The following is a 19572-nucleotide window of genomic DNA, read 5'->3' on the forward strand; positions in this document are numbered from 1 at the left end:
TCTCTCTCCAAATGCGAAGGTTATTTCAGTACATTTAACCAGTGCTATAAATATGTAATTATTTTATTTTATTATAAAATGTACCAATTTACCCTTTTTGGCTGGACAAAATTTGTCCAAATAACTTTACCGTTAATATAATAGTATAGGCAATTCAGTGCTCACCCATAGCTTGAAAAGTGTCATAGCATAAATGGTCACCAAAACCATGGCAAGAATGCAAAAATAAAAAATAAAAAATTACTGACATAGCTCATAGCTGACTATTGGAATAAGAGTAGTGATAAACGAACACCAGGTGTACTGAACACCTGGTAAAAAATCGGTTTTTTTTTGGTGAGTAGAGAGTGGACCGGTTTTAGGAGTTTATTGGTTCACTGTTTTATCCATTGATTTTTTTCATGTATATATATCTGAAATTAGTCTCTCTCCCTTGATTTTTTCGTCCATTCTCTTTCCTTATTTTTCGTCCATTTTCTTTCCTTTTTTCCGGCTAATTTGTTTCTAATTTTCACAAAATCTTCCATTTTGTTTCCTTAATTTTTGAAGACTTTGTTTCCTTATTTTTATGTTTTTATTTCAGAAAATTTTATAAATTATATAATTCGAATATATTTTTTTTCGGTTTAGTTATTGATTTATTTGTTTTTAAATATTATTATTGATTTGTTACCAATAATTTAGTGTTTCTTGTTATAATAATTCTAGATTTGTTTCCGAATATTTTTTTCTAAATTAATATTTATTTATTTTTTGAAAATTATTACTCCTAAATTTTGTGTTTATTTGTTTTTTATTAATTTGTTTCAACTGATTTTGTGTTTCTCCTTAAAAAAATAAGTACTAGATTTCTTTTCGGATATTATTTTTTAATTTTTTTGAAAATTAGATTTTTTTATAAGATATTCATATTGCTAAAATTTTGGATATTAAATTTTATCTAATATTAAATTATGTTATTGATAAAACTTACTTCCCCAAATACATAAAAAGTTCACAAGAACTGGAATTAAAACTCAACGTGACACTGCAATCCAAAGATATTAAAACCATAGACAAACAAGAACACACGATATGGTAACCCAGTTCGGTGATAGAACACCTACGTCTGGGGGGCCTCGCCCAGGGAAAACAATCCACTATGAGAGATTAAATTACAGCAGGACTTACAACGACTCAACCTTCTATGCCTCCATAATTTCCCAAAATCTCAACACTAGTAAGACGTTGAAAGCTAGATATCACTAACTTTCTAAGTGTGAACCCCGACGATCACACTTAATCCCTTACTACACTAAACTTCAACTCACAAAGGAGATTAAACCAACAAGTACTTCGCAAGCAACAATATTAAATGCAAAGTAATAAGAAATAGAACATACGCTCCAAGAATAATGTTCTTCCTGACAGATTCGTGCAGCTCTCACCAAGTGCCCAAAGAAGTACTCAAAAACGCAGAACTATTCTTCCAGCAGAAAATCGACTTATATATATTTCAGGATCAAGACTCCACCTTTTATAAAACTCTGTCAAGATGACTACCAAGTCGACTCAGATATGAAGTGAGAGTCCAGCATGAAACAACTTCTCAAAAGCTAAAGAGATATCAGCTGTAAAACTTGAGCATATCTGTAAAGAAATCTTTCCATAATATTCTGATGCATTCAGTAACTCGTTTGGTATCTCTAAAGGTATCCACAACTGATAGTAATATAAATGACAATTAAAGAATAGAGTCTCCAACTCTAACATTCTCCCCCTTTGTCATTTATATAGACAAAACATGAAGAATTGCTTCAACGCATGAATAAAAAGCAATATATAATCTTTGCTCCCCCTTACTTGTTAAACTCCCCCTCAAGAGTTCAAAAACAGAATGCTACTCACCAAAAGTGCTGCACAAATCCACATCAGAAATACACTCACCAAAAGTGCTGCACAAATCCACATCAGAAATACCAATCCTCAAAACACAAAAAAAATGGAACAGAGATACCAACCCATTAGCAGCTTTAACAAACACACAGTGTCTACACACGCCCTCCACATCAGCATATATATACTCTTCTCCCCCTTTTTGTCTGAATGAATGACAAAGAATCAAGTGGAGGAGGAAGCAGACCCGTCGGCAGCAGCATTAGCATCACCATGAGATCCATAGTTTGTAGCATTTTCGTTCATATCATTATCAGAGTCAGCTTCTTCTTCATTCTCATTATCATTTGCATTGTGATCTGCATTGACTTTAGTCTCGGAGTCTTCCTCATTCTTAAAGCAGGATACTCGATATAGAGAAGGACCAAAGGTCATGAGATTTGTACTCCCAATAGTTACAGACCAAGAAACACAGTGAATGAGGTCCGAACCATGATGAACAGATCTGTAATATGTCCAACTATTTTGAAAGCAAGAGTGAACATATATCTTTAGACTAAGAACGGTTAGTCATAAGATACATAAACCGAGTTCCCCACGTAGTTTCTCAAAGCGATCTCCATCCAAAGGCTTTGTCAAAATATCCGCTATTTGCTTATCTGTTGACATATATTCCAGATTAAGAACCTTGTCTTCTACCATGCCACGAATGAAATGATGGCGAATAGAAATGTGCTTAGTTCGAGAATGTAGAACAGGATTCTTAGTAATGTCAATGGCACTTTTATTGTCACAATACAGAGTGTAGGGACAGGTGGATATTCCATAGTCAGTCATCATTTGACTCATCCAAATGAGTTGAGTACAAGCACTTCCTGCTGCAATATACTCGGCTTCTGTAGATGAGAGCGAAACACAGTTTTGCTTCTTGCTATGCCAAGAGACGAGATTATTACCCAAGTAGAAACATCCGCCAGAGGTGCTCTTTCTGTCATCTGGGCTGCCTGCCCAGTCAGCATCTGTATATCCAACAAGAGCAGTGGTACTATCTTTAGAATACCATAAACCAAGTTTACTTGTACCTTTAACATACTTGATGATATTTTTAACAGCAATGAGATGGCTTTCTTTAGGGCATGATTGATATCGGGCACAGACACCAATGCTGTAACTGATGTCGGGTCTACTGGCAGTAAGATAAAGAAGACTCCCAATCATACTGCGATATAAAGATGGATCGATACTCTTTTCTTTTTCATCTTTAGAAATTTTGACACTAGTACTCATAGGAGTTCTGCGTGTCTTGGAATTTTCCATCTCAAATTTCTTCACAAGATTTTCAGCATACTTAGATTGGCTGATGAAAATTCCATCTTCCTTTTGTGTGACTTGAAGCCCCAGAAAGAATTTCAGCTCATCAAAAAGACTCATGTCGTATTCACTTGTCATGTAGTTGACGAACTCCTGAACAAGAGCATCAGATCTAGATCCAAAGACAATATCATCAACGTAAATTTGAATGATGATGAAATTGCTGCCATCATATTTGAGGAAAAGTGTCTTGTCTGAACTTCCTCTTTTGTAACCCTTTGAGAGAAGAAAAACAGATAGAGTCTCATACCAGGCACGAGGGGCTTGCTTTAATCCATACAGGGCCTTTCGAAGTCTGTAAACGTGGTTAGGATATTTAGGATCCTCAAAACCTTTAGGTTGTTTGACATAGACTTCTTCCTTTAAATCACCATTCAAGAAAGCACTCTTCACATCCATTTGGTATAGTTTAAAATTCAGAGCACAGGCTAGAGCAAGGAGTAAACGAACAGCTTCAAGTCGTGTGACTGGAGCAAAGGTCTCATCAAAGTCTACACCCTCCATTTGAGAATAACCTTGAGCCACAAGACGAGCTTTATTCCTGGTTATGAACCCCTCAATATCAAATTTATTCCGGAATATCCATTTAGTGCCAATGATGTTAGCAAAGTCAGGTTTAGGAACGAGATACCAGACATTGCACCTTTCAAATTGCAGCAACTCTTCTTGCATAGCAGCAATCCAACTATCGATCTCTAGAGCTTCTTTTACACTTTTCGGTTCAATTTGAGATAGATAGCATACATGAGCAAGGTTAGCTACCAATTTCTGAAAATCAATTTTCACTCCTCTAGTCTTCCTCTCATCATGAATGTCTCCAATAATATCTGAAATAGAATGATGTTTGCTGGCATGACTTGTCTTGGTAGGACGATCTTCATCTTCAGATTCTGAACTGTCAGACTCAAGTCTTTTTGGAGTGATATCAGTAGTCGTAGGCTGTTTAGATGTTGTATCTGATACTGATGGCTGCTTGGATTGAGTAGATATTGTTTCGGATACTAACAACGGTTGAGAAACAGATTCTGATACTGGCAGATTAGGATCATCATCGTCAGATATAGAGCTGTCAGTCTCTTTAAAAACAACATTTGTAGAAACTTGCACAGTTTGAGTAGTTTTGTTCAAGACTCGAAATCCATGACCATGCTTAGCATAACCGAGAAAAATAGCTTCAGAACTCCGATCATCTAGCTTTTGTTTCTGCTCTCGGTCATTGAGTATGTAACAAGTGCATCCGAACACATGAAGATGCTTGACATTGGGCTTTCTCCCTTTCCAAATCTCATAAGGAGTGATATCAGTTTTAGGCCTGAGATACACTCGATTTATGATGTAGCACGCTGTGCTCATAGCCTCAGCCCAGAGATTAGTGGTAATATCATTTGCTTTCATCATAGTTCTCACCATATCTTGTAACGTGCGTTTTTTTCTCTCAACAACTCCATTCTGCTGAGGTGTCTTAGGAGCAGAATACTCATGGATGATTCCTTTCTCTGCACAGAAATTATCAAAGTCCGAGTTCTCAAATTCTCTGCCATGATCACTGCGAATACGTTTGATGGACAATTCTTTATCCTTCTCCAGTTGCAGACATAGTTTACGAAATTTATCAAAAGTTTCAGACTTGTCTCGCAGAAACTCCACCCATGTATAACGAGAAAAATCATCGACACAAACCATGATGTAACGTTTTCTTCCCACACTCTCAATCTGCATTGGACCCATCAAATCCAGATGAATCAATTCCAAGACTCGAGAAGTAGTTATTTTGGTGACCTTCTTATGACTTGATCGTGTTTGTTTGCCAATCTGACATGAGCTGCAAATTTCTTTTGAATCAATACTCATGCTAGGAAGACCACGAACTGCTTGAGTTTGTAAGAGTTTCTTCATGCTTCTGTAACTGGTATGACCAAGACGTTGATGCCATGTATCAGAGAGAGTATTGCGCACTTGAAGACAGGTAACATCAGGCACCACTACATAGCAATTATCGTTAGATCGTTCGCCAGTTATGAACTCAGTATCCCCATTGGTAACAATACACTGAGCTTTGTTGAAAGTGACATTCATCTTGTTGTCACAAAGTTGACTAATGCTAATGAGATTAGCTTTCAGCCCTTCAACCAACATAACATTTTCCAGTCGTGGAAGACCAGGTACATTTAGAACTCCAGTACCAATAACTCTTGCCTGTACACCATCACCAAAAGTTACACCCTCCTCAGTAACTAAGTGAATGTCTGTAAGATGCTGTCTATTGCCGGTCATATGTTTGGAACAACCACTATCGAGATACCATTTCTCTTGAAATCCTGACCAGAGAGAAGTATGAACAACGTAACCTCTGTGATTATTGAAGATCGGTCTCCTGAAATCTCTGAAATTTGCCTTCCGAGCAGCAATGAGAAATCTGCATCTGGGTCTGATATGCCCACGTCTTTGACAGTAATGACACACAGGAACAAACTTAGGCAATTGATTTCCTCGTGGTGGAAGATTTTTATACATAGAAGGAACCCCATGTTCTGTATCTTTGCCTTGATCACAAAAGATGTGATTTTTCTGAATATGTTCCTTCACATTGTGAGGTTTCTGGACCTGTTCCTTAGCATGATGATGTTTCTGTAGCTGTTCCTTAGGAATCCACTTATCCTTTTGAAATCCAATTCCAGCTTTATTATCTGAGGCATGACCATGCTCCAAGATTTCATCGAGCTTTACAGTTCCATTATTCAGCATCTTCACAAATTTTTGAAGATGTTCAAGCTCTTTAACTTTAAGATCCATGGCTTGATTTTGAATTTTGATGTCTGATTGAAGAACATTAACCATCGATTTTAGTTCATCACGTTCTTGTGTAACTTCTGAAAGTTGAGAAGACAAAGATCTGTTTAACTCCAAAACATCCAGACATTTTTTATGCATAATCTCATAATTCTGAGCAAGAAAATCTTCATCTGGACCATCATCATCACTGTCAGTATCTTCGACACCTGTGACTGAGTCTGGTGTTGTAATCAATTTTTTATCTTCCTTGACAGTAAGAGCAAACGTGGTATCAAAAGTGACCTCCTGAGTGGCTAGAGCAAGAGGATCGACAGAATGATCCTGATGATGTAAAGCTTCAACCTTAGCTAGAAGAGCAATAGATTCTTCATCTGAGTCACTTCCACTATCATCGGTCTCCTCCTCACTAAGAGAAGCATTAAAAGACTTATTTTGCTTCTGAAGTTTCTTTAACGTGTTTGCGCATTCAGCCTGAACGTGACCAAATCCGTGACACTCATGACATTGAATACCAGATCTGTAGGAAGGTTTTTTGTCATTCTGAGAATAATTTCCAGAGGCACTCTTGGAGCTGTCGAAGTTCTTAGCATTACTTCCTTTCTTCTTGAACTTGTTGAATGCTTTGCCAAAATTCTTAGTAAACAAGACAAGGGATTCCACCAAATCTTCTTGATCACTATTGATAGAGTTTGATTTCTTGCTACTTGATTCAGCAGTAAATGCTATACTTTTCTTCTTGTCAGTTTTGTCACCTCTGAAGCTCATTTCAAAAGTTCTTAGAGATCCAATCAATTCTTCAAGTTTCATATCAGAGACATCTCTTGCCTCGTCAATGGCAGTAATCTTGTAGTCAAATCGTTCTGGAAGCGAACGCATCACCTTACGAACCAATTTTTCTTCCGAAATTCTCTCACCTAGAGAAAAACTTTCATTAGCAATGCCCAAAAGTTTTCCATGAAAGATGCCAATGGTTTCATTCTCCTCCATCTTGAGCTCCTCAAATCGTGAAGTTAATTGTTGTAATCTTTGCTTCTTCACTTTAGCGTTTCCTTCATAAGTGTTGAGAAGAACATCCCAAGCTTCTTTAGCAGAGGCACACATAGAGATAAGTGTAAACACATCCACGGTGACAGCAGTTTGAATAGAATTAAGGGCTTTCTGATTAGCACTAGAAGCACATAGATCCTCGGCAGTCCACTTATTTCTAGATTTTGCATTCCCCTCATCATCTTTAGGAGCAGTCCAACCAATCTCCACAGCAGTCCAAGCCTTCTCATCCACAGAACGAATGAATGACTCCATGCGCATCTTCCAGTAACCAAAATTGGTACCATCCAGCAAAGGTGGTCGAGACACAGATCCACCTTCTTTGGCCATCGAAAACGAGCGCACGCCTTAGGACAGGAAGTAAGCACCCAGGAACAAGACCTATAAAGCAGGTAACCTGCTCTGATACCAATTGATAAAACTTACTTCCCCAAATACATAAAAAGTTCACAAGAACTGGAATTAAAACTCAACGTGACACTGCAATCCAAAGATATTAAAACCATAGACAAACAAGAACACACGATATGGTAACCCAGTTCGGTGATAGAACACCTACGTCTGGGGGGCCTCGCCCAGGGAAAACAATCCACTATGAGAGATTAAATTACAGCAGGACTTACAACGACTCAACCTTCTATGCCTCCATAATTTCCCAAAATCTCAACACTAGTAAGACGTTGAAAGCTAGATATCACTAACTTTCTAAGTGTGAACCCCGACGATCACACTTAATCCCTTACTACACTAAACTTCAACTCACAAAGGAGATTAAACCAACAAGTACTTCGCAAGCAACAATATTAAATGCAAAGTAATAAGAAATAGAACATACGCTCCAAGAATAATGTTCTTCCTGACAGATTCGTGCAGCTCTCACCAAGTGCCCAAAGAAGTACTCAAAAACGCAGAACTATTCTTCCAGCAGAAAATCGACTTATATATATTTCAGGATCAAGACTCCACCTTTTATAAAACTCTGTCAAGATGACTACCAAGTCGACTCAGATATGAAGTGAGAGTCCAGCATGAAACAACTTCTCAAAAGCTAAAGAGATATCAGCTGTAAAACTTGAGCATATCTGTAAAGAAATCTTTCCATAATATTCTGATGCATTCAGTAACTCGTTTGGTATCTCTAAAGGTATCCACAACTGATAGTAATATAAATGACAATTAAAGAATAGAGTCTCCAACTCTAACAGTTATTATTTCGGATATTCATATTGCTAAAATTTTGTTATTTTTATTTGTTTCCACAAATTATCTGTGGATAAATATACTCAATATATTGTTTCCAATATATTTGGTGATTCTTCTAAAAATAATCATAGATTTGTTTTCACTAATTTAGATATTCTCATTCTCCACAAAAAAAAAATGTAACACATTCAAAAAATATATATGTTATACAGTTTTTTCACGCGATTTCCCTACGTATGAATCACTGAGTAATTGTATTTCTACTTTGCTATTCACACTAATTTATTTCAATTATATGATGCAACTTGATTACATTGAGTATAGTTGTAGTGACCCGCTCTTTTATATATTTTAAATCCAGTAATGAGTGTGTATTTTTGTTCATCAGTGAATGAAAATGGATATTATTCTGATATGAATTCAGCTTATGATCCTGAATTTATATTGTTAAAGCAGTCAATGATATTATTTCAGAGTTATAACTGACTTAGCAAAGTCACGTTATTTATTTAAGCGAGATGGAATTAGATTTTATTCTTACTCAAGTTGTGGATTATTTCAGACTCGTGAGTTAATTAAATCTGCGGATTTAATTTAGATATCAGATCAATGAACGAATTAAATCTACGGATTTAATTTAGATTCATTTTATAACTTATCGTTTTTAGTAAGATATCACATGTCGAAATCGGGATTTATTTAAATAAACAGTACAAGCAAATATGAGCACGTGATTCACTTTACAGTTACAGAATCACCGAGTCAGAGAAAATACATCAATAATTCTCCTCTACATTTTTTTTTTCCTTTCTTTTTCTTCTCTTTTTCTTTCCATTAAACTTTGTTCCCCAACTTCTATACACCACTATCATTATGTTTTTCTTTCTTTTTCCCCACCATTACACTCAAGTCTTCACCAATGAATTATTAGTATCAACCCCAGCCAACAAACTCCCTACTTCATTCACTGTCCGTCAAGTTTCAAGGGGAGTAAAGTACTCTTCTTCTTGCCAAACTTCAAGGAGGTAAGCCTTCTTTGAATTCTCTTTAATGCACTCAGGATTCCACCTACATTTATGAACAGCAACTTGGTTATTTCAGTTCATTTTGCTGCATATAATCCAACAACGAAACAGCCATTCAACAAGCAATCAATTCGATCACATTCGAGGTATTTACTGAGCTCAATATGCTATGTCCTATAATGCATATTATCCATCCAAGTATGATCAGTATACACATGAAAATAGGCTCCACAGTTTAATAAGAAAGGATACACCCTAGCTCGTGATCGGACAATTTTAGCTATGACATCTTCACACTGTTAAATGTTAGCACTGACTTTTCTCACTCAACTGAATCAATATGCATACTCCTCGACACCAATCGCGTAAACGAAAACAAACGAGACTAGAGAACTTAGCTTTAGATTGAGTGGTAGTGGACTGTCGGAGCTCTGCAACTCACGGCGACGGCGGCTCCGGGAAAGGAGGCTGCCGGACTCTTGCTGTTAACAGCAGCGGCTGGCGGCGGCACTCCCAAGCGGCGACGTCCGGCGATAGAACTCCAGGCCGCGACCCGGCGAAACAGCAGCTGTAGTTGGTGGCGTGGCTCGAACCTTCGACTCCGGAGATAGCAGCAACAGCGGACCCCTGCTCAGCGGAAATTGAGTACAGCGGCGGGTGCTCGCGGATCTCCAGAGATGTCGCGACGGCGGCGAGTTTGCTTCGCCGGAGAAGAAGTTATAGCAGCAGCGGCGTCGGGGCTCAGAGAATCAACGGAGGCGGCGGAAATCTAGAAGGTAGCCGACGACGTAGCAATAGGCAACCGTGAGCAGGCCTCTGCTTTGCCACAGATTAAAGGACGACTGAATCGGGACCGGAACGACTCGGAGGAGGCGGGCGTGACAGCAGCGGCGATGATTTCCAGAGTGGGACTCGACTGAGATCTGCGTGAGAAAGAAAGAAGGAGGAGAGGTCGCCGGGGTTCGACGCGTCGACAAACGATGGCTGAACAGCCGGAGAAGCGAGGCCGGCCAGATTCCAGCCGGAGAAGAAAAAAAAAACGCTCGATTGATTTTGAGAAGAAGAGGGCGAGCGGCTCCTTCCGAAGGAAAGAGGCGAAATTTGATTTTTGAGAGATGAGAGAGAGAACCGAGAGTGTTATGGAGATGGGCTACTATTTTTTTTATTGGGCTTCTTTCATTTATGTTTGTCACGACCGACCCTAATTAAGGATAATTAAGCCGGGAAATCGTGACTAATGGAGGGAGATTAGAAGCGGGGTAGAAAGGGGATAATCAAACAAGGAAGGATCGCATTTCATCATTAAACAAAGGGATATTTATAATATAACAGAAGTTTAGTCGTATAGACTCAAATAACTAGTAAGTTCAGATATCTCTGACTTAGCCAAATAAACATAAAACTTCTGAGTACGCAGCGGAATATGATTCTGATTACATGTATGAAGACATGTAACCCTAGAGTTCATTAATACATAATAAGATAAAAGAATCCCGCTCGTCACTTCATCACCATCGGCAGCTACTCAACCTGCACATTTAGAAATATATGCAGGGCTTGAGTACAAAAGTACTCAGTGGGCACGTATGCCTAAGTATAAAATACATGCTTCAAAACTGTAAATTGTCATGCCATAATTAAACAGTACAGCAAGGGAGTTTTTCGCTAAAAGGCCCAAGCTTACTAAATTCATTTGTGATTCTTAAAGTTCGACTGCAGTCTAAGTTCTCTTGTAATCTATCATATCTGGAACTTTGTGCCGGAGAGGTGGCCACCTCTCACGGTCACTTGACCGGCCAACCCGCTAGATGACTCACGGTCACTGGTGTACACTAGTCCTGGCAGGATAGCTATCAACTGCTCAGGACCCGAATTCGATTTCATAATAAAAGTCACATCAGATAGATATCATACTGAAATTTAAACATTTTATGGCAAGACAATATTTGAAATAACTTCAATTAATTTAGTCATGAAATAACTTGCTTGAACGTAACATTTAAACTCATTTGATATATATGAAAGTAATGCCCACCTGATAGTGATTTTCTGTGATACAAAAGCTCCTCAATAGATTGTCAATCTCGCCCTTGACCTTTATTACGAGAATATATGTACATATATAAGATATTTGCTCGAATAAAAATCCTCAAATGATGAGAATACAGAATTAATGATGCATGATCCTTATGCATGAATTATTATTCTGAAATAATAATCAGGGAATTTCTATTGTTAATCCAAGCTATCGGATTTAAATAAAAGCTAAGTTTCATCTCATGAAACCGGATAATTAACTAAAATTAATCTATTCTCTTCAGGATGTTATAATCCACTGATTAAATAAATCCATCTTTATTGGTCGTTACTAAGAAATAACTAATTCGGCTTATTCGCTGAATAACCTCATAAATTAATCGGGCTTAATAAATAGGAATAAATAATGTTATAAGATTAAATAATTAAAAGGCTTAACATAAGGCAGCCTAATAATTAATTAAATAGAAGTGGGCTTGAATAATTAACATGAGAGGCCTAATTGAAATAACTTATCGGCTCGATTAATTAAATAAATCTTGGCCCAATAATTAATTTGATTAGCTGGGCTCAATTAAATAAATCAAACGAGGCCCAACGAAGATAATATAACAGCCCAATAAAATAGATGGGCTTCAATTTAAATAAATTCGGCCCAATGAAGTAATTTAATAAAGGCCCATCTAAGTAAAATAAATAAGGCCCAACAAATAAATAAGGGCCCAAAATAGTTTAGCCCAAATCAATTAAAATCGGCCCATATAAATAAATTAGAGGCCCAATTACAATAATTAAAATTGGTCCATATAAATAAATTCTGAAGCCCAATTCCTAATTTAAAATCGGCCCAAAATTAATAAATAACTCAGCCCAACTCAAGCCCACTGAAAATAAATAACAAAGCCCAATAAATAAATAGGAGGCCCAAATTTTTCGGCCCAACTAAATAAAAAAAATCGGCCCAACTAAATAAAAAAATCGGCCCATCACTTGGCCCAAACTCAAATCCACTCCCCAATCCCTAGCCTTTCTTTCTTCCCTGCGCCTCTCACGCACACACACATAGCTTCAGCCCTCACTCTCCCTCTCTGCCTCTCGGCTCTCTCTTCACCTCTCTCACTCAGCCATCAGTCCCGCCGCCGCGGCTTCTTCCGGCGAGACAGCCGTCGACCCGCCTCCTTCCTTGGCAACGTCGATAGGTATCGCCGCCGTCTCCCTCCATCTCTCTCTCTCTCTCAAAGCTCCGCCGCTGCGGAAGCTCGCCGGGGAGCAGCTGCGATAAGCCGTCGTCACCCACTGCTCTTCCCTCTCCGTCCGTTTCCGGCGACAGCAACGACAAAAGCCGCCACCGACCAGTGAATCCAACTCCTTGACAGACGAACAGTAGCAGCCATCGGCCACCACAATCGTCGATCTCACCATCTCTGGACCACCGTCGATCTCTCCGCCGCTGTAACTGGAAGGCCGGGAGATTCGCCGCCTCTTGCTCCCATAAAATCAGTCGCGCCTCCGCGGCCCTGAAATTTCGGCGAGATATCGCCGCCTGGGAGCGGCGCCGTTCATCTCCTTCGTCCTCAAAATCTCCCTCCGTCGTCGAGCCCTAAGTTTTAGAAAAGGCAGAACGCCGTTGCCGAGCGTCCGCTGCTGCTGCGCTCGAGACTTCCGCCACTGTCGTCGCCACTGGTCCGACGTGGTTCGTGTGTTGCTGTTTTGGGGAAGCCGCTGCCATCGTTTCGATCCACCACCGGCACTGTGCAGTCGGCGAGTAGCGCTGTCGTTGACGACTAGGGCGTCGCTGCCGGCGTCTGCTTGATTCGTCGCACCGTTGCCGCTGTTCTTGAGGTCCAGCGGCTCGCAGTGCAGCCCAAGTTCTTCTCTTCTAAAGTTAAGTCTATTTCATTCTACTATTGTATCTTGATTCATTTGCTTATGAAGTTAAGAAATCTCATTGTGTTTATAAAGTATAGTGAAGTATGCCTACAATTCGTTCCATCTCCTTAAGCACTTCATAGATGATTGATTATGCTATGATATGATGACAATATATGTGGCTTGAATGAGTTGAGAAAATGAACTGAAACAGTAGTATATACCTAGAAAATGATTAGAGGTTTGCCGTTGTTGCTGAGTTAAATAAGTTGATTGGATCTTGTTGAAGTTTGGCAAAATTTGAACTGCTCTATCTCTCACTCTTTCAAGTGTTAACTGGTATCAAATGATTGAATCTGAAAATGGTAGTACTTGTTGTTGTTTAATGAATACAGGTAAAATCATGGAAGAAGATGGAAAAAAAATGTAGCCAAAGTTTACCTAGAAGTGGCAGAGCACCGGATGAATGAAAGCCAAATCTCACCTTGGAGTTTCTGGCAGCATTTTAGACTAATTACTTCCCTTGGTTTGCTAGTGATTAAGGGAGTGTTTTGGCTGAACTTGTAGGCTAGGAAGGCAAAGGGGCGATGGAGTGCACTTGAGTGTTGAGTGGTGGTGTTGTATGAATGGGGAGAAAAGCATGGTGGAGCAAAAAGAAAGTTTGTGTAATGATACTGATGACTTTGTATGTTATTATGAGTTGTGGACATCAATGTATCAATGTGATTGGAATATTGTATATTTACATAAATCTCGATTTCGACATGTGATAACTCGCTAAAATCGATAAGTTGTAAAATGAATCTAAATTAAATCCGTAGATTTAATTTGTTCGTTGTCTTGATATATAAATTAAATCCGCAGATTTATTTAACTCACGAGTCGGAAATAATCCACGACTTGAGTAAAAATAAATTCTAATTCCATCTCGCTTAAATAAATAACGTGACTTTGCTAAGTCAGTTATAACTCTGAAATAATATCATTGACTGCTTAAACAATATAAATTCAGGATCATAAGCTGAATTCATATCAGAATAATAACCGTTTTCATTCACTGATGAACATAAATAAACACTCATTACTGGATTTAATATTTATAAAAGAGCGGGTCACTACATACTACCCCTCTTAACAAAAATTTCGTCCCGAAATTTGCATATTTCTTCTAAAACAGTTCGGGGTATTTATCCTTCATTTTGTCTTCAAGCTCCCACGTGGCTTCTTCTTGTCCGTGGTGTTTCCATAAGACTTTCACTGATGTGATTGCCTTATTCCTGAGTTGTTGTACTTTTCGATCTAGAATGGCCTCTGGTCTCTCTTCATAACTCAAGTCTGGGCAAAGGATCATCTCTTCTTGGTGGATTATGTGCTTTGGATCAAAAACGTATTTTCTGAGTTGTGATACGTGGAAAACATTGTGAACGTTTCCAAAACTTGGCGGTAACGCCAACCTATAGGCTACTGGGCCTATTCTCTCCAAAATCTCATAAGGTCCTACGAATCGGGGCCTAAGTTTTCCCTTGACACCAAACCTAGTTATCCCCTTGGTAGGAGATACCTTTAGGAAGACTTTGTCTCCTATTTCAAACTGTAATTCGGTTCGGCGTGCATCAGCGTAAGATTTCTGTCTATCTTGCGCCTCCTTTATTCGCCCTCTGATTTGGCGGACTATCTCAACCATCTCATTTACCATGTCTGGTCCTAAAACTTTTCTCTCACCCACTTCATCCCAATAAAGTGGTGATCTACATTTTCTTCCATACAATGCCTCATATGGTGCCATATCGATAGTCGCCTGGTAACTGTTATTATAGGCAAATTCAATCAACGGCAGCACTACTTCCCAACTTCCACCTCTATCTAACACCACTGTTCTCAACATATCTTCGAGGGTCTGAATTGTCCTCTCAGACTGCCCATCTGTCTGCGGGTGGAAGGCGGTGCTGAAATTTAACCTCGTGCCTAACTCCTTCTGTAAGCTCATCCAAAATCTAGAAGTAAATTTTGAGTCTCGGTCTGAAGTGATCGACACGGGTACACCATGTAAGCGTACAATCTCTCTAACATATAACTGAGCTAGCTTGTCTGATCCGTGTGTGATCGGTATTGGTATAAAATGAGCACATTTTGTGAGTCGATCCACTATTACCCAAATGGCAGTGTTTCCTTTCTTTGTTTTGGGCAAACTGGTCACAAAATCCATTGCTATGTGCTCCCACTTCCATTCTGGGATTTCCAACGGTTGTAGTTTTCCATATGGCCTTTGGTGTAAGGCCTTCACCTGTTGGCATGCTAGGCATTTCTCCACAAATGACGCTATGTCTCTCTTCATTCCTTCCCACCAAAAGTGTTTCTTTAGGTCCTGATACATCTTAGTACTGCCTGGGTGGGCAGTATAAGGGGTATCGTGAGCCTCACTCATGATTTTATCCTTAAGCTCATCATCGTGGGGATGCATATTCTTCCTTCAAAGAGGATAACATTATCTGATGCTTCTTGATAATTCTTGACGCCTCCTTTCCTTACTGCTTCCCGTAGTTTTTCCATCTTCCCGTCTTTTCTTTGTGCTTCTACGATCATCTTCCTCAAGTTAGGTACTGTTGCCACAACGCTTGCTATCGTCCCTGGTGGTTTAACCACTTCTATGCTCATTTTGCTAAATTCCCTTATGAGCACCGTCTCTCGAGTGATGAGAGCTCCCAATTTGGATTGGGTCTTACGACTCAATGCATCAGCCACTACGTTGGCCTTGCCTGGGTGGTAGTTAATACTGCAGTCATAGTCTTTCACTAGTTCGAGCCATCTCCTCTGTCTCATGTTGAGGTCCTTTTGCTCGAAAAAGTATTTCAGGCTTTTATGATCTGTGAATATTTCACACCTAACTCCATATAGGTGGTGCCTCCAAATCTTCAGCGCATGCACCACTGCAGCTAACTCCAGATCATGAGTCGGGTAATTCAGTTCATGTGGCCTAAGCTGTCGTGACGCATATGCTATCACTCTTCCTTCTTGCATCAGCACGCAACCAAGTCCATTTTTGGACGCGTCCGTGTAGATCATATATTCCTTATCAGCTGTTGGGACGGCTAACACTGGTGCCGTAGTTAACTTCTCCTTAAGTTCTTGGAAGCTCTTCTCGCACTCCTCTGTCCAAGAAAATTTTATTCCCTTCCTGAGTAGTTGCGTCATTGGCCTTGCAATTTTGGAAAATCCTCCCATAAACCTCCGATAGTAACCTGCCAATCCTAAGAAACTTCTTATCTCATTAGGGTTAGTAGGCGATTTCCATTCGCGCACCGCTTGCACTTTTTCAGGGTCCACTTTAATCCCTTCTGATGACACAATATGTCCTAAAAATGTGACTTCGCTGAGCCAAAACTCGCACTTGCTGAATTTGGCGTAAAGGCGCTCCGTCCTCAACGTTTCTAGAACAATTCTCAGATGTTCCTCATGGTCTTTATCGTTCTTCGAGTAGATCAGGATGTCATCTATGAATACCAAGACAAATTTGTCTAAATACGGATGGAACACTCGATTCATGAGGTCCATGAACACGGCTGGCGCATTAGTTAGCCCGAATGGCACAACTACAAATTCGTAGTGACCATACCTAGTTCGAAATGCCGTCTTAGGTACGTCTTCTGGTCGAATCTTCAGCTGGTGATAACCAGACCGCAAATCAATCTTCGAGAACACGCTTGCTCCCTTGAGCTGGTCGAAGAGGTCATCTATCCTTGGTAAAGGATATTTGTTCTTCAGTGTCACTTTGTTCAGTTCCCTATAGTCTATGCACATTCTCAATGTGCCATCCTTTTTCTTCACAAAAAGTACAGGTGCACCCCAAGGTGATACACTTGGCCTAATGAATCCAAGTTCCAAAAGTTCTTGCAGTTGTATCTTAAGTTCTTCCAACTCTTTAGGAGCCATCCGGTACGGTGCCTTCGAGATGGGAGCTGCCCCGGGTTCCAAATCAATGGTAAACTCAATTGGTCTGTCCGGTGGTGGCCCTGGCAGAATCTCTGGAAATACATCTGAAAAGTCCCGTACAATTGCTACATCTTCTATACTCTTTTCAGTACCCAGTTCTCCGTGCAAGTATACGAGGTAAGCTGGGTATCCCTTCTTCATCATTTTCGTTGCTTGTAGGGCGGAGATGATCATCTTTCTTCTTCCCATACTAATTCCGTGGAAATGTGACGGCTCCCTTCCTGGGGGTCGAAACGATATTCGTCTTTCGTTACAAAGGATGGTGGCATAGTTCTCGGCTAGCCAGTCCATTCCTAGGATTATGTCCACATCTCCCATTGGAATAACATACGAGTTGTTCACTACAATCTTGTGTGACCCTATGTTCAGTTCTAGGTTCAAGCACACATGATCTACTGTCGTCATCCCTCCTATAGGTGATGATATACTCAACTCTTGGTCAGCTCTTTCCATTTTAAGTTTTAATGTGTCAACACATGTACTTGAAATGAAAGTATGTGATGCGCCCGTATCAAATAGAAGTACAACAGGAGTATTGAGTAGCATGCCCATACCTGCCAGGTTTCCCTGGTTGTTCTCGGGCTGCTTCTGCCTCATAGCATAGGCTCTAGCATGACGAGGTTTTTCATGTTGTTTCTGTTGTCGCTGCTGTTGTTGGCGGGCCTGTTGCTGATATGGTTGTTGAGGTTGGGGTTGGTACTGTAGCTGTTGGTGCTGTTGTGGCTGCTGATACTGTGGTTGCGGCCTTGGGTATGATTGGGGCAAAGCTTGAATTGCTCGCAGAGGTGGAGCCTGGATAGGTGGGTTTGGCCTTGAACCCGTTCCATGTTGCTTATTCGGGCACCGGTTTGCATAGTGCCCCTTCTGGTTACAGATATAGCAACTATCACTGCCGGCCTTACAGATTCCCACATGATTTTTGTTACATTTGGGACAATGTGGGGCCCTCTGTTGGTTATTTTCCATCTGTTTCGGTGCACTCTGACCTCCATAGCCCTGTGACTGGAAGACCCGTCCCTGCCATGGCTTCTTCTCGCCTTGGTTCGGGTTACTGTTGTCCCATCTCCTCTTTCCTCTAAAATTTTGATTATGATTCTGATCATGTGAAGGTGCTGGCGTAGGTACAGTTGCAGGTCTTTCTCCTGGCATGGCTGCTTCAATGTCTAATGCTCGGCTGAGCGACTCAGTGTAAGACAATCCTCCGTGGCTTGCCAAAGCCATCCTAATTTCGTGCCTCAGACCGGCACAAAACTTTTCAGCCATCTTCTCATCTGTGTCAACTTGTTCCGGTGCATATCTAGACATATCGCAGAACATCCTGTCGTATTGAGTTACCGACATCTTCCCTTGTTTTAGATTGTAAAATTCAGCTTCCTTTTTCTTGCGGTAGCTCTTGGGTATATACTTATCATATATACCGGCTTTGAATTGTTCCCAGGTCAGATTTTCTAACTGCTCTGCTGTCATTGTTTTCATCCTTGCTTCCCACCAGAAATCAGCTGACCCAGTCAACTGAAAGGACATACAAGTCAGGCGTTCTTGGTCGGTGCAACGCAGGAAGTTGAAAATGCGTTCAATAGCGCGAACCCAAGTTTCAGCTTCTGCCGGGTCTCCTGTCCCGTTGAAAGTAGGTGGGTTCTGTCGCAAAAATAATTCTTCAATCCGTCGTTCTGGCTGAACAGGTGGTTGAACTATTTCGGGTTCTGGTTCTGGCACTGTTTCTGGGTCTCTTCTTTCATTTCGGGGAATCCTGCCCCCTCCTCTTGGTCGTCCTCGTTTTGGCGGCATTCTATTAGGTCAAAACATACGTTGTCAACGCATTAAAAAAAAAATAAGGCCATACTATCATTTCTATAGTTACTCTTTAACTCATCGAGTTCTGCTCTTGCTAAAACTTAAGCGAATATATAAATAAAACATAGCGGAACGACTTGCTGCGAAAAACCAATAAGATCACCATATATAACATAGGGAAAATTGCCTCAATGAGGACTTTACATTATCATAAAAATCTAGGTTCAAAGATCTATGTAAGTACCACACATGATGAACTGGCTATCCAGCGAAGCCATTACAAAAAGTACTCAATCACAGAACGCCCCAAGGTTTCGCGTATCCGTACTAATACTAGTCCAAAGACTATGCCGGCATATGGCATACAAAGAGCATTAAAACAATCTATGTTTCTGGAATATTTAAATATCATCCTATTAGATATATATATATATATATAAACCGGTCTAAGAAGATCGGGTACAAGATCCCTGGGTCGGGGCATGGCTGTCTTCCTCTGGATCCTCTTCCGGATCTTCCTCTGGGTCTTCATCTGTTTCTCCGCCAGATGGGTGCGACTCACCCCCTC

At 40.1% G+C, this 19572-nt stretch overlaps 1 protein-coding gene and 1 long non-coding RNA gene across 2 annotated transcripts in view; one reads left to right on the plus strand and one right to left on the minus strand.

Moving 5' to 3' along the window:
- Positions 1–2310, minus strand: part of LOC131022942 (leucine-rich repeat extensin-like protein 4) — a 4706-nt gene extending 2396 nt beyond the window's left edge. Inside the window, exon 1 of the mRNA XM_057952482.1 lies at positions 2123–2310. Coding sequence (XP_057808465.1) covers positions 2123–2310 — 188 coding nt within the window. The remainder of the gene's footprint in view (positions 1–2122) is intronic.
- A 10005-nt stretch (positions 2311–12315) lies between these two features.
- On the plus strand, positions 12316–13985 carry LOC131022577 (uncharacterized). The gene is made up of 2 exons (XR_009101345.1): positions 12316–13235; positions 13616–13985. It is a non-coding gene; the product is annotated as an uncharacterized LOC131022577 (long non-coding RNA).
- Positions 13986–19572: the final 5587 nt, after the last annotated feature.

Source organism: Salvia miltiorrhiza, chromosome 4 (genome assembly GCF_028751815.1).
Source record: "Salvia miltiorrhiza cultivar Shanhuang (shh) chromosome 4, IMPLAD_Smil_shh, whole genome shotgun sequence".
Lineage (NCBI taxonomy): Eukaryota > Viridiplantae > Streptophyta > Magnoliopsida > Lamiales > Lamiaceae > Salvia > Salvia miltiorrhiza.